Source organism: Macrobrachium nipponense, chromosome 6, assembly GCF_015104395.2.
Source record: "Macrobrachium nipponense isolate FS-2020 chromosome 6, ASM1510439v2, whole genome shotgun sequence".
In the NCBI taxonomy this organism is placed as follows: Eukaryota; Metazoa; Arthropoda; class Malacostraca; order Decapoda; family Palaemonidae; genus Macrobrachium; species Macrobrachium nipponense.
The window spans coordinates 56,802,698-56,818,965 of record NC_061108.1 but is presented as its reverse complement, the minus strand read 5'-3'; the positions used below and the strand labels follow the sequence as shown (position 1 = coordinate 56,818,965).

At 38.1% G+C, this 16,268-nt stretch overlaps 1 protein-coding gene across 4 annotated transcripts in view; it reads right to left on the bottom strand.

The window, feature by feature from the left end:
* Positions 1-16,268, bottom strand: part of LOC135216423 (long-chain fatty acid transport protein 4-like) — a 179,917-nt gene that overhangs the window by 53,272 nt on the left and 110,377 nt on the right. For all 4 annotated transcript variants that reach the window (XM_064251771.1, XM_064251768.1, XM_064251770.1 and 1 more), the window contains 2 exons: positions 15,592-15,709; positions 7,930-8,073 (listed from right to left, as the gene is read on the bottom strand). In XM_064251771.1, the coding sequence (XP_064107841.1) occupies positions 7,930-8,073; positions 15,592-15,709 (262 nt within the window). The remainder of the gene's footprint in view (positions 1-7,929; positions 8,074-15,591; positions 15,710-16,268) is intronic.

The following is a 16,268-nucleotide window of genomic DNA, read 5'->3' as shown; positions in this document are numbered from 1 at the left end:
GAAAGTTGCTGAAGTTCATGGAAAGAAGAGGATGCTTTCTATGGAGACAAAAATGGAGATTATCAAGAAGTATGAGGCTGGCATGCGGTTGAGTGTGATCGTTAAGGAATACGGCTGAAATCTGTTGACGATAGGCACCATCCTAAAGCAGAAGGGAGCCATCAAAGCAGCTACACCTTTCAAGGGCGTGACCATTTTGTCCAACAACAGGAGCCACGTGCACAATGAGATGGAGAGGCTGCTTCTTGTATGGATAAAAGACAAAGAAATCGCTGGCGATACGATAACCGAGACGGCAATCTGCCACAAGGCCAGAGCTATTTTCAGAGATTTGATTGCCCAGGCTGAAGGAGGAGAAGGGACATCGACGCCAACCGGAAAGGACTGGCATCCATTCAGTGGTGCGGCATGGGGAGGCGGCCAGCTCGGACACGAAAGCGGCCGAAACCTTTATTAAGACGTTCGACGAGACGATGATCAATGAAGGATACAGTTCTCAGCAAGTCTTCAACTGTGATGAGACTGGCCTTTTTTGGAAAAAAATGCCACGTCGGACGTACATCACGGAGGAAATCCGTTGATGATAGGCACCATCCTTAAGCCGAAGGAAGCCATCAAAGCAGCTACACCTTCCAAGGGTGTGACTATTTTGTCCAACAAGAGGAGCCACATGCACGATGAGATGGAGAGGCTGCTTCTTGTATGGATAAAAGACAAAGAAATCGCTGGCGATATGCTAACGGAGACGGCAATCTGCCACAAGGCCAGCGCTATTTTCAGTGATTTGATTGCCCAGGCCGGAGACGACGGAGGAGAAGGGACATCAGTGCCAATCCCAGACTTTGAGGCTTCTTGTGGGTGGTTTGAAAAATTCTGGAAAAGGACTGACATCCATTCAGTGGTGCGGCATGGGAAGACGGCCAGCTCGGACACGAAAGCGGCCGAAACCTTTATTAAGACGTTCGACGAGACGACGATAAACGAAGGCTACAGTTCTCAGCAAGTCTTCAACTGTGATGAGACTGGCCTTTTTTGGAAAAAAATGCCTCGTTGGACGTACATCACGGAGGAAGAGAAGAAGCTACCCGGGCATGAGCCTATGAAAGACAGGCTTACGCTCGCACTTTGTTCGAACGCCAGTGGGGATTGCAAGGTGAAGCCCCTACTGGTCTATCATTCCGAGACTCTTCGAGCATTCAAGGCCCACAAAGTGCTTAAGGAGAAGCTTCCAGTGATGTGGAGGGCTAATGCGAAAGCCTGGGTAACGAGACTTTTGTTCACCGAGTGGGTAAATCTGTGTTTCAGCCCGACAGTGAAGAAATTCTTGGAAGAGAAGCGCCTCCCTATGAAATGTCTGCTGGTGTTGGACAATGCCCCTGCTCACCCTCCTGGCCTTGAGGAAGATATCCTAGTGGAGTATTCTTTTACCAAGGTTCTTTATCTTCCGCCTAACACCACCCCTCTCCTCCAGCCAATAGACCAGGAAGTGATATCGAACTTCAAGAAGGTGTATACAAAACATCTTTTGAAGAGATGCTTCGACATCACCGATACCACAAACCTCACCTTGCGTGAATTTTGGAAGGAGCATTCGACTCATCGATCAAGCTTGGCAGGAGGTTTCGAGGCGAACGTTGAATTCTTCGTGGAGGAAACTCTGGCTTTGAGGGATTCGACGTGGGCGAAGCTGATGCAGATTCAGAAACAGTTGATGATCCTGAAACTGTTTCACAACCAGGTCTTGACGAGATCGTTGCACTCGGCAAGTCCATGGGCCTGGTCGTCGACGAGGACGACATCAATGACCTTCCAGAAGAGCACCAAGAGGAGCTTACGACGGATGACCTGAAGGAGTTGGAGGACATGCAACATAACGTCGTTCAAGAAGAGTTCTCTAGCAGCGGCGAGGAGAAGGAGGACGACCCTTTGACAACGGCAGAAATTAAGGATGCTCTAGCTGCTTTTCATAAGGTGCAATCATTTGTAGAAAAGAGACACCCTGAAAAGGCTTACACAGGTCGTATGCTTGCGCAGTTCGATGACGTTTGCCTGAGTTGTTTCAGGAACATTGTGAAAAGCAGGCAGAAGCAATCTTCCTTGGATAGTTATTTTTTAAAGAGGCCTTTAGTAGGAGTAAGCAAACAGGAAGATCCAAGTGATACTATGAAAAAACAGAAAGTTGAAAGTGGTAAAGAAATTGAAATTTTGTAAAATCGTAAAGTATAAAAAAGAAAAAAAATGTAAAAATCAAAAAGACAAAAAAAAAAAAAAAAGGAATTTAATTTTAAGTTTTTTGTAAAGTTAAGTGTTAACGTTTTCTGCTATTTGTTAATGTGTTTCGTCAAGTTTAGGGTTAATGTTTCATGTCATTTTTAATGTGTTTCACAAAGTTAAGTGTTCAAGTTTTCTGCCAATTGTCCTCCTCCTCTGTCGCCACTTTTTACTACATACATGTGTATGTACATACAGTATTTCTTGTACCATGTACACTTTATTTACAGGGATGTAGTACACATTAGTAGTGTATGGAGTTTAAGTTAGGTATTGAATGGTCCAAATTGTTGTATTTCATTGTTTATTGGTCAATTAAGCTTTATTATAAAATTTACTGGGGTGTGTTTGTAGGGCTTAGAACGAATTAGGCAATTTACATGTAAAATGTGGTTCAAGATATGAAAAAATCAGGTTACGAAGGCCACCTCGGAACGGATTAATTTCGTATCCTAAGGTACTACTGTGTGTGTGTGTGTGTATATATATATATATATATATATATATATATATATATATATATATATATATATATATAATATATATATACGTATGTATTATGATTGTACCTGGGAGTGCGCAGCTGGGGATAAGAGAATGATGGCGATCCGACAATAACCTTGACAAGGGGGTCAATCATATACAAAATTATGGCTGAGGGCTAATAACCTTGGAATTTGCACATTCCCTTCTGTAGAAGTTATGGTTGTCTTCCTCACGGGTGCCAGCAAGGGAGTGACACATTATGCACAACAAAAGTCACATTAGCTAGTAAACAGCCACCTTCTCATCTCTGCCATAAAGTCTTCCTAGGTTACCCATGTGGCCTGGACTTTAATTATGGCAGCTTATCGCCCTCTACTGGCATTGGCATGCCCTTACAAAGGACTTTCTCTTCCAGCTGGTGAATTTGCAAAAACAAGGCACCAACAGTCACATGAACAAAAGGGGATTAAAGGATTAATCCCTGAAAGGAAATGGCAAGTGAGAGAGAAGGATGAATTCGCTAGTATCTTTATTATGAATGAGAAAATAAGAATATTTACTTTCTTCCAGGCTTCCTGCTCCTAACATTATGTTTATTAGAAGAAGAGATGGCATAATATGAAAGAAACTCATCATATATATATATATATATATATATATATATATATATATATATATATATATATATATATATATTGAAAAACTCGAGATACGAAAGTGAATACGAAAAATTTTACGGCTCTACGTATGGAAATTGCTCAAGATACAAAAGGTTGTTGCTGTAAAGTCCGAGATTCGCCCGGACCACCGATAGCAATTTTGAAACTCGCGCGCTGCCAACTGAGTAGACTCGCCACCATCCTCCAGCTCTCCCATTGGTTCCTGATGCTAGTCACCGCCATGAGATCCTTCTCTCCTATTTTCAGCATCCCTCCCATCATGCATCTACTACGTAGCGGCATGCTTCTTTGGCCACTGCACTGCATCATCTGTATCGTATGCACGCGGTATTCGTTCGTTCTAAGGATTTCGTTTATTAACGTAAATTCATTAGTGATTTCTTTGTAGTAGTATACTTTATCGTGTTGTGTGAGAACTTTACTCCATACTTATACATACTACATAATATAATTACGTACAGTATATACGTAGTCATGGGTCCCAAGAAACTTGAAATTCACAGAAAGAAGAGGATGCTCTCTTTGGAAACGAAGATGGAGATTATCAAGAAGTATGAAGCTGGCATGCGATTGAGTGTGATCGCCAAGGAATAAAACCGAAATCCGTCGATAATAGGCACCATCCTTGAGCAGAAGGATGCCATCAAAGCAGCTACACCTTCCAAGGTCATCAGTATTTTGTCCAGCAAGAGGACCCATGTGCACGACGAGATGGAAAGGCTTCTTCTTGTCTGGATAAAAGACAAAGAAATTGCTGGCGATACGATAACGGAGACGGCAATCTCCCACAAGGCCAGCGCTATTTTCGGCGACTTGATTGCCCAGGCCAAAGACGACGGAGGAGAAGGGACATCAACGCCAACCCCAGACTTCAAGACTTCGCATGGGTGGTTCGAGAAATTCCGTAAATGGACTGGCATCCATTCGGTGGTGCGGCATGGGGAGGCTGCCAGCTTGGACACGAAAGCGGCCGAAGCCTTTAAAAAGACGTTCGATGATATGATGACCAAGGAAGGCTACAGTTCTCAGCAAGTCTTCAACTGTGATGAGACGCCTTTTTTGGAAAAAAATGCCTCGTCAGACGTATATCATGGAGGAAGAGAAGAAGCTACCTGGGCATAAGCCTATGAAAGACATGCTTACGCACGCACTTTGTTCCAACGCCAGTGGGGATTGCAAGGTGAAGCCCCTACTGGTCTATCATTCCAAGACTCCTCGAGCCTTCAAGGCTCGCAAGGTGCTTAAGGAGAAGCTTCCAGTGATGTGGAGGGCTAATGCGAAAGCCTGGGTAACGAGGCTTTTGTTCACCGAGTGGGTAAATCTGTGTTTCGGCCCGACAGTGAAGAAATTCTTGGAAGAGAAGCCCCTTCCTCTGAAATGCCTGCTGGTGTTGGACAATGCCCCTGCTCACCCTTCTGGCCTCGAGGAAGATATCCTAGCAGAGTATTCCTTCATCAAGGTTCTTTATCTTCCAGCTAACACCACCCCTCTCCTCCAGCCCATGGACCAGCAAGTGATATCGAACTTTAAGAAGCTGTATACGAAACATCTTATCAAGAGATGTTTCGAAATCACCGATACCACAAACCTCACCTGGCGTGAATTTTGGAAGGAGCACTTCGATGTTGTGATATGCATCCGACTCATTGACCAAGCTTGGCAGGAGGTTTCGAGGCGAACCTTGAATTCCTCGTGGAGGAAACTCTGGCCTTATGCCGTACCCGCCCAAGAGTTCGAGGGATTCGATGTGGGCGAAGCTGGTGCTGCAGATTCAGAAACAGTTGACTATCCTGAAACTGTTTTGCAACCAGATCTTGACGAAATAGTTGCACTCGGCAAGTCCATGGGCCTGGTCGTCGACGAGGACGACATCAACGACCTTCTCGAGGAGCACAAAGAGGAGCTTACAATGGATGACCTGAAGGAGTTGGAGGCCATGCATCATAACGTCGTTCAAGAGGAGTTCTCTAGCAGCGGCGAGGAGGAGGAGGACGACCCTATGACAACGGCAGAAATTAAGGATGTTCTAGCTGCTTTCCATAAAGTGCAATCATTTGTAGAAAAAAAACACTGAGTAAAGGCTTACACAGGTCATATGTTTGCGCAGTTCGATGGTCGCTTGCCTGAGTCATCTCAGGAACATTGTGAAAAGTAGGCAGAAGCAATCTTCCTTGGATAGTTATTTTTTAAAGAGGCCTTTAGTACTAGCAGGAGTAAGCAAAAAGGAAGAACCAAGTGATACTAAAAAAACAGAAAAACAGAAAGTTGAAAGTGGTGATGAAGTTGAAGTTTTGTAAAAAAAAAAAAAAAAAAAAAAAAAAAAAAAAAAAAAAAAAAAAAAAAAAAAAAAAAAAAAAAAAAAAAAAAAAAAAAAAAAATACGTAAAGTATAAAAAAGTGAAAAAAAATGTAAAAATCAAAAAAGACAAAAATAAATTTTTAATTTTAGTTTTTTGTAAAGTTAAGTGTTACAGTTTTGTTAATGTTTCATAAAGTTTAGTTTATGTATGTTTTCCTTACATCTTTTTATGTGTTTCGTAAAGTTAAGTGTACGTACGTATCTGCCGTTTGTCCTCCTCCTCTGTTGCTACTTTCGGAGACAGCCTCACTCGAAAGGTAAGCTTCCACATTTTACTACATACGTACAGTATTTCTTTTATACCATATACACTAATACACTTTATTTACAGGTAATTAGCAGTACGTATTAAGTTATATATTGAATGGTCCAAATTGTTGTAGTATTTCATTGTTTATAGGTCAATTTAGCTTTATTATGAAATTTACTGGGGTGTTTTTGGAGGGCTTGGAACGGATTAGCCATTTTACATGTAAAATGCGGTCCAAGATACGAAAAGCTCATGATATGATGGCCGGCTCGGAACGGATTAATTTTGTATCTATAACACTACTGAGTTACTCCCATAAACAGGAAAGGAATTATATATATATTATATTATATATATATATATATAGATATATATATATATATATATATATATATATATATAGATATATATATAGATATATATATATATATAGATATTAATTATATATATATAGAATATATATATATATCTATATGTATATATATAGATATACTATATATAGTATATAATATAGATCTATATATATATATATATATAATATATATTATATATATAATATATATATATATATATATCTATATATATATATCTATATATATATATATATATATATATATATATATATATATATATATATATATATATATATATATATTCACTTCCTGTTTATGGGAGTATCTCAGTAGTGTTTATATATATATATATATATATATATATATATATATATATATATATATATTATATATATTTATACAGTGGTACCTCGAGATATGAAATTAATCCATTCCGAGGCGGCCTTCATATCATGAGCTTTTTGTATCTTGGACCGCATTTTACATGTAAAATGGCTAATCCGTTCCAAGCCCTCCAAAAACACCCCAGTAAATTTCATAATAAAGCTAAATTGACCTATAAACAATGAAATACTACAACAATTTGGACCATTCAATACCTAACTTAATACGTACTGCTAATTACCTGTAAATTAAGTGTATTAGTGTACATGGTATACAAGAAATACTGTACGTATGTAGTAAAATGTGGAAGCTTACCTTTCGAGTGAGGCTATCTCCGAAAGTGGCGACAGAGGAGGAGGACAAACGGCAGATACGTACGTACACACACACACACACACACACACACACACACACACATATATATATATATATATATATATATATATGTATATAATTACTACTGAGGTGTTCCCATAAAAAGGAAGTAGCTCTGGAGAGAATCTAATGCAATTGTTAGTCCCACATTTGTAGTAGTTTCATATATGACGAAAACCCTTGGATTATTCAGTTCATGTTCCATAATTGACAAACATATTACACAACAATTACTGCTATCACACTAATATTGCTGCTTCTACCTGTTCTAACAATACTTAGTGATAACAGTCCTACCAACCTTCCCGCATTTTGAAAATGCCTCCCGCATTCCGCATTGGCACTCGATTCTCCCGAATTTAGATAAAATCACTAGAATTACATATTGCCTGTAAGATGAATGAGTTTGAGTTCGCCTATAAGGCTTGCTATGAGTATAAACCAAACAGTGAATTACTTGTGGAAGCAAAGTCAGCAACATATCACTGTCATATTCTGCCCATAAAATACAATGCAATAATATGTACAACAGGCTATAAACAGCCATTTTGTCATAAGGATATAAGTATGTATTTTTTTTAAATTTTGGTGTATTAATTAATGAAATTATGCATCTATGTTCTTAGTAGATCGATAAAATGCAATATATTGAGAATTATTGGATGAATTTTTTTTTTTTTTTTTTTTTTGGTAAATCGCCAGCATTTTATTTTATAATCTCTAGCAAAAGATTCATGTAGGGTTGAAAAGTCTGTGATAACAGAAATCATACCTGGTTTACATTTAATGCAAAGTCCATTGGCATCTCTAACAGGCTCTCCAGTTTCTTCATCAACTTTAATGAGGTAGCAACGTACTGCATCAGGAAATAACAGTGACAAAAACCCACATGAGCCTGGTTTGCCTTCCAAGTTCACTGTTAAAGAAAAAGAAAATATCATTATTTGCCATAATATACATTGGAATTACACTCTGAGAATACCTTTTTCTTGGTGGGAGTTGGGTTACAGTTACAGAGCAATACACCTCCTCACTTAATTTAAAAGAAAATACTTTGACAGCCACAGTACTCGTTATCATTATGTTACAAGCTATTAATATAAGTAGCGCAGTATTTTTGTGAAACCTAGAGATGAAGTGGAACTTCGGTTACCACTGAAAATAGTATAGTGGCAAATGAATTTGTAGTTAAACAAAAATTGACAGAGATTCAGGGGATCAGTTCGCTAATGCTGTGCACAACAGAAAACATCGGTATCAGCAAAGCTTCCACACTTCAGAGAAAACAGTTGTTCATTAAGGATACTACATTTAGGTACTTGTGATTTCCTTCATTTAACAGCCGTCAAGGGCACAAGTGGAAGATCAGGTGAACCTACAATGCATGCCCAGCTCCAATGAACAAAATTAAATTCTCAAAAGGGCCACTAAATGATTCAGTATACATACTTCCTAGAAATATTCGTTCTTTCGAAGGTTTGAATAAAACTGGAATAAGTTTGTCCATGAGAAACAGCAGTTCAACAAAATTGTAATTCACCCACCTATCATGTTAGTTGTAGGTTTATAAGTATATCCTATTATATATCATGTCCAAATGTACGTATAATAAAGTTTTAAGGAGCAGTATTTAAATAATAATAATTCTAATATCAAGATATACATGATATAACGAGTATTTATTGTGCATAACTGGAACTCTTGAAGTGTTGCAAGTTCCTTATAAGCACGATATAGAAACAGTAAGTAGTCCCATGCGCAGGTCCGGTGTATTTTCATGTAACCGACTATAATGTGTGACGTCACCCAAACCGATAGAAGCGACAATTTGTTGGTGTAAACATGGGTATAATTGCCTTTCATACGCTTTGAAATGCGATTTAATAAATATTCTTTCACCATTTAAGGGTGAATGCGATTTTAGACATGAAATATTGTAGTTCATATGAATATCGACATTGGAAAAATCGAATGGGGCGAAATTTTGCACAAATAAGGTTTTTTGTGTGAAACTTTTAGACTGGCAGGATCCTGGAGACTAATTTCATGGGATTTTTTCCGCGGTTTTATTATGAAACTTCCCTCTCTTGTCCTTGTGTGCATTTGGGACCTCGTTGTCAATGGTTTTAAAGTTGATTTCCTTCTGTAAGTTGTCCGTTGGTGCGAGTCTGCCTTTTCAGTTCGTGTATTTTGTTAAAATTACGTAGTTTAATTTTGTGATAAAGTTGGCTTCACAACATTAAACAATGTAAATTTAACAAAATACTCGAACTACCAACGGATAACTTAGAAAAGGAAATAAACTTTAAAACAATTGACAATGGGTCTCAAATGCACACAAGGACAACACAAGATTTTCAAAAAACCCTGGAAAAAATCCCATGACATTAGTCTCAAGGATCGTAAACGTTTTGCACAAAAAAACCTTGTTTGTGTAAAATTTCGCCTATTCGATTTCTCCAATGTTGATATTCACATGAACTACAATATTTCAATTCCAAAATCGCATTCACCGCTTAAATCAATGGAGGGATATTTATTAAATCACATTCAAAGTGTAACAAATTACCACTATGTTTACATCAGTAAATAGTTGCTCCGATCCGTTTGAGTGACGTCACAAAATCACATGCGCAGATGAGTCCCAAACTAGTCGCTATAGCAGGACTACCTTGTCATTACTATATTGTGCCTATGAGTACACGTTTTCCTTTTAACAAGAACAATCAGTTTTTGTCATTGTTCGCTTCAGCTGATACGAAACTTAAATCATGTTCCATGTTTATTTTCAACTTATACAGCCTACTGATAACAGGTCATTGTTTTGAAGCATCGCTAAGGTCTTCAAACATCTTGATCTCCCCTAGACCTGAAAAAGATGGGTTAGAAGAGACTGCCCATCTTTGCTCTGAGAGGGAATGCTTCCCCTCACAGCAAACAGAGAAAGCCCTTGAGACATCTTGATAGGCCCCCAACCTCCCATGCAAACTTCCTGTTGACAAAGCAACAGGAGAATGCAGGGGAGTGACCTCTCGCGTGGAAGAGCAACAAGTAGTTGCATCAGAACTATCTGGAGTCTTTGGGGCAGAATACCCCTCTGAACATGGACAGGAAGCCTTCTTTTTGTATCTCCTCTTTGTAGCGACATTTAGCACAAACTGAGTGCGGATCAACATCAATGAAGGAAACAAAGCAGTTGCATTGCTTTCCTACACCAGGGCAAACACGTTTAGGTTGCTTATCAGAAAGCTTGTGTGATTCTTGGGTTTGGTTAGCCATGACTAAAAACTAAGAAAAAGAATATGAATGAGGCTATAAGGCAAGTGGCTGCATAACTTAGCAGCAGGAGGTGGTGAGGGTACCCATCACCCCTCCCATGAATAATTAACTACCAAACAACCTTGTTGTATCAGAATAGCCTGCTCCAGCTTGCATTGAAGGTAATTCCTTGTGTAAAGACTGACAGTTTGTATATATGTAGGAACCCTCATGCAGAAACCCTTCTAAAATGCTGAATTCTACAAGAGTGAAGACAGATGGTTGAGAAACTTCTGTTTGATACTTCAGGACAAGCGAGTCTCTGATGAGCAGTCAGATATTTCAAATAACGTCCGGGTCTCCAATCCACTAATGAGACTTAATGGTAAGTTAAAGATCAAGAGACTATCTTTATATGATTGTTTGTTAGCTACTTAGACATCTTCTCAGGATTGTGACATGTTTCAAGATTAAAGACACTACTTATCCAGCCTTACATGTCACTAAAGTAACCTCTTTCTTCTTAGCCACTGGACTTCTAGTGAATCCTGAGTCTTCAGCCAATGGAATTTTTCTAATTCTGCATCAAAACAGATTTGTTTTAAGAGTTCTGCAGTTCCCAAAAACATCAGAAATCAAGAGGTTCTGCCTTCCCAAGGTAGTCCTAGCCCCTCTGACCATGAGTGATGGAGAACCCTGTCTTTTAAAAGGTGCAGGTATATTGAAGAAGCTGGTGAATTTAGGGAAGAATAATTGAGAATCCAATGCTTCCCTCTTCTTTCTTAGACATTGGACCTCCTGGTGAATCCAGAGTTTTCAGCAAATAGAATGCCTGTCTATCAGTTATGAAGATAACTTTCTCAAAATGTAATATGCTTCCAACTTAAAAATACCAATTGTACAGTTTTGCATCTTGTTAAAGTAACCTCTTCTTGTTTAGCCACTGGACCTTCAGGTCAATCCTGAGCCACCAGCAAATGTAGTTCTAATTCTGAATCTAAACAACTCTGTTTAGGAGTTCTAAAGGTTCTCAAACTCTCGGCAATCAAAAGGAGCTGCTTACCCAGGTTTGTACCAGCCTCTGATCTCTGGTGATGGCAATCACAGTCTGTTAAAATATACAGGTGTAAAAGAGAGAGAGAGAGAGAGAGAGAAAGGGCGAATTTTCTGAGAAAATCCAAGAAATCCAGTGCTTCTGACTCGTACTTTCTAAGAAAGTTATCTTTGTTGGAATAAGTTGAAGTAGCACTGAAGTAGCAAATCAGAGCTACTTCAACTTCTTCCAACAAGATAAGTATTTGCTTGTACTGTGAATATCTTGGAAGAAGTTGAAGTAGCAGTGGTATGATGAGTGTTCCATGAGTCTGGCTCACTTCTCGCATTGATTAGTGGATCCTACTCCCTAAGTATGGACTGACCTCTATTGTGAAGTCAGGAGTGGCTTTGGATAATAGTAAGGGAGCAGTTCGGATCTGACAATAATGAAAAATTTGAATGTAAACTTGAAGAGCAAGCAGTCTTTTGTTGGTGTTTGAGTGGGAACCCCCCCTCTCTCTAAAATAAGTGTGTTTTATGTCCTTTAAGAACAAAAACATTACTATACTCTATAAAGTTTCATCACATGTAAACTAATAAAATTACCAATTGGAAAAAACCATTGTTTTGATCTCTGATCTATGCCTTAGCTAGATAAAATATGCCGACAGACACAATTCATCATTCGAGGTGATCCTGGAAGTCAACGTACTAAGAACTGGGCAAATGTACCCTTGTGTACATCATACAGTTAAAAAAACATTTCTTGGACAGATTTAGACCTATTTGATGAACTCACTTTATGGTATTTCCTGTAGGTCATCAGGGGACTTGATAGTGCCATAATTTTGAAAGCCAAATTGCAACACAATGAAGGCAAACTCAGAGGGAAAGTTAATTAATACCAAGCTTGTCACTCAAAAAAGACGACAGATAATTTTAAACATGAATTAAACAAGAAAGGAGGAAATGGCAAGATTCACCAGAAGGCCAAGAAAGTTATACAAGCGGTGGAAATGAGGAGAAAGAATGGTTCAAGGGTACCACCAACAAAGTTAACCATCATTCATCTCCTGAGGAGTAGGTTCCTCCTTAAGAGGGGACTTCAGCTAAAAGCCACAAACAGCTGTTCTCTTTCAATTAATCTTCATTCCATTTATCAGATACACTGTATCTGGATCTAATTATGTTCAAGCTAAAACTTTTTCACATATGCTATGTGCAATACACAAAATAGTCCAGTAATCAACGTGAAAAAATATGGCCAGGTTGGAAAAAATTGCTTTATTTTGTTTTTAAATTTCATTCAACAGGAAATTAAGACTACTATTCAGGATAGAAAATTTACTCTGATCTGCTCACAGCTAATGCCCCAAAATTGCCCGAATTCAAGATGGCCAACGCTATGGCTACTGTATGCCAAAATTACCATATCGTCTAGACGATTAGAGTTATAAATCCAAACAAAGTGTCTCATCCTATGTTTTTCAGGTCAAGGAATTCATTTAGCATGATAATATTTGCCTGAATGTGACCTGTTTTCAGATAATTGCAATCATCTTCTAAATTTGTGTGTAAATAAAAATTAACTAATGATTTTACTTTGGACTTTTTTATAATCTACAGCATGTTTTCATCTATGTTATTTGCAATGCTTCTTGGTTGATCATGTTTGAATTTCATTTCATTTGTACAGGTTGCATGTGCATGGAATAATAGCATGATTGTAGTGTCGGTTGATAAACTAAGACTGAACAGATATGGCATGTGGCATCTATAGAAAAGTGATTAATCTAGACAAGTCCAAAGAATTATATCAAACTGACAGAGAGAGGGTGTACTGGTATTAACAGAGCAAACAAAGAGAGAAGCTTAGATGTCCCCAATGTAGTCTTTATGAAAAGTCATGATATCCTTGTGCACCAAGTCTGCAGGAGTAGGCACAGAAATGCAAAGTTGCATGTGGCCTCAATTGGTCAGGCTATCTTGCAATCCACATGTTCTCGTTCATTTCTTCCACCCCTGCAAGTTGGTCTCAGTGTGACACTTGAACACATGTATGGTTACTGTGATCTGGTTGACATGACCAGCAAACTTGACTTCTACTCTTCATACACAGAAGCAAACAAGTATAGATGCAATGCTGCAGCAGTGCAAGGGGTTGATCTCCCAGAAGAAATTGCAGGCTCTTTCCTCCAGTACCAAGCAGACAATGTTGACCACACCTCCAGAACCTTAGATGGCCATGGGTCAGTCCATGTAATGGGCCAAATGACAAAATTTACCCCAGCTGTCAAGAGCACCGTGAAAATCCAACGATGCAAGGTGAACATGGAAGTCATCAAGCAATTAGCTCAAGTGAATCTGGTTGAACAGAGAAATCCAAAGACAGTTCTTTCCAAAATTATGTATACCAATGTTGAAGTGTTTCAACGAGACATACAAAATGACAGCCTCGATTTGATGCGGACAGTAGCCTTCCACCTTCCAAAACGACAACCTATGTGGTCAGTGTGCATGCAGATGCTACATCACAACATCCCACATCCTGGAAAAAGCTCTGACATATTCCTGCCCATAATTGACCTCACTCCATCTAACCCTACTTGTGTGCACTCCACACTGGAGTATATTATGGACCATGCTAGCAGATACAACACAACTCCAGTCATCACCTTTGACCAGCAGTTGTGGTGGATAGCTTTCATGATCATTGAAGCTCATCCAAAAGAAAGTCCATTACATCATATGCCAGTCTGTCCAGTTTGTATGCGCAGTATATACTTTATCATTACAGACAAGCTGTTGCCAGATTTGATGGCTATGGAAGAGGTCCCTCTAACAAGGATAGAGGACATGCCAGCTCAAACATTGGAGCAGATGTTAACTTTAAGCCAGAAATGCAGTTGACCATGAAGAAGAAGACTTTCCTTGCAAACCTTAGGAACAAACAAAACTCTCTGTACTTCATTGGTAATGAGCTGAAAATAGCTGGAGTTGAAGTCCAACACAGTGCTGGTGATGCCGACTACGACATTTTGTCAACAGCATGTGCTACGGCCAAAAGATCAGTGATAGTTATAGGGGATGACACCGACCTGCCGATGGACATTTAGCCAAACGGACATTTAGCTGAGGGACATTTAGCCAATCGGACATTTTGTCGACGGACATTTGGCTGAACGAACATTTAGCCAAATGGACATTTGGTTGACGGACATTTGGTTGAACTGACATTTAGCAGAATAGACATTTAGCTGAACGGATATTTGGCCGAACAGACATTTAGTCGAACAGATATTTAGCCGAACGAACATTTAGCCAAATGGACATTTGGTTGAACGGACATTTAGCCAAAAGGATATTTAGCCGAATGGACATTTGGCCGAATGGACATTTGGCAGAACGGACATTTGGTTGATGGACATTTTGTCGAAAATGTACAAGTGTGAATAGTAACAAGCAATACTTTAGGAATTTTTATTAACAATTTTAAACCAGAAAATAAAAAAAAATTACAGTAAGAGGTATGTTCTTAAGTATTTAAATATTGTGTGCGACTGCTCTAAGAAAATCTATTTTTTGATACTCCTCATATTTCTCAATGATAGACAAAGTTGGTTTCGTTTGAGAATGGCTGGTTCAAAGTGTTTGAGTTGAAAATAGCAGTTACCCAGCTCAATAACTGAGATGGTAAACTCAGTTTTCGAAATTTTAAGATTGCTTGTTATAATTAACAGAACGATGGCGGGTGGACGTGTTCTTCGGTCAAATGTCCGTTCGGCCAAATGTGCGGGAGCCAACTTGGATTAGGGCCAATTTAAGGCATTAGCAGTGAGGAGATCAGGGCAGATTTTTTATCATGGCTATTAAACCTAATTTACTGTCAAAATCAGTTGAAAAACAAAATGAAGCAATTTTTTCCAACCGCAGCTCTTCAATTACTGGACTAAAAGCTCAATACTTCACAAAGCATGGATAATTGTGTTATTCTATGATACAGACACTATTGCTAATTCCAAAAATAATTAAGACAAACATTTCTATTTCCATAGCACAAGACTAAAGTAAATCTTTCTTCCTTAATCTGTGTCAGTGTATTCTGCAAAACATATGTTCATCTGTGAATTCTTAATCTTACCAATATTTGCTATTCCCTCAGTAGCACCATAAAATTCTGCTATGCGAGGCATATTAAAACGGGATGTAAACTGCTCCCATATTTGTTGTCGAACGCCATTGCCGAACATGACCCGTACCTAAGCAAAAAGCTGAGTTTAAACGAATTGGCGATTATAGATTATACTATATATACTATATTATTATATATATATATATAGTATATATAATTATATATACATAATTATATACATACATATATATATATTATATTATATATATATATATATCTACCTACATACATATATTATATATATCATACATATATATATATATATATATATATATACTTTATAATAATAACATCTACATACATATTATATATAATATATTAATTATATATATTATAAATAATAAATTAATATATATATATATATAATCTTGGTGGTTTAGTACTATTATGAACATTTATTTACTTTTTTAAGACTGGAATTATAATATCCAGTCCACACACATATAGTGGCTCTACGCCCATAATATTGAAAAAGAATCCTGAAACTGCAAAATTTATAAGTATCAGAATCTCTTGCTGTAAGTTTTGGCTATTAGAAATCACTCTCCTTTACATATCTAAAAGAGTATTTGTACATCAATCAATATTCATTATCCCAAATAAAAACTTCCACTGAAGCAGCAAGC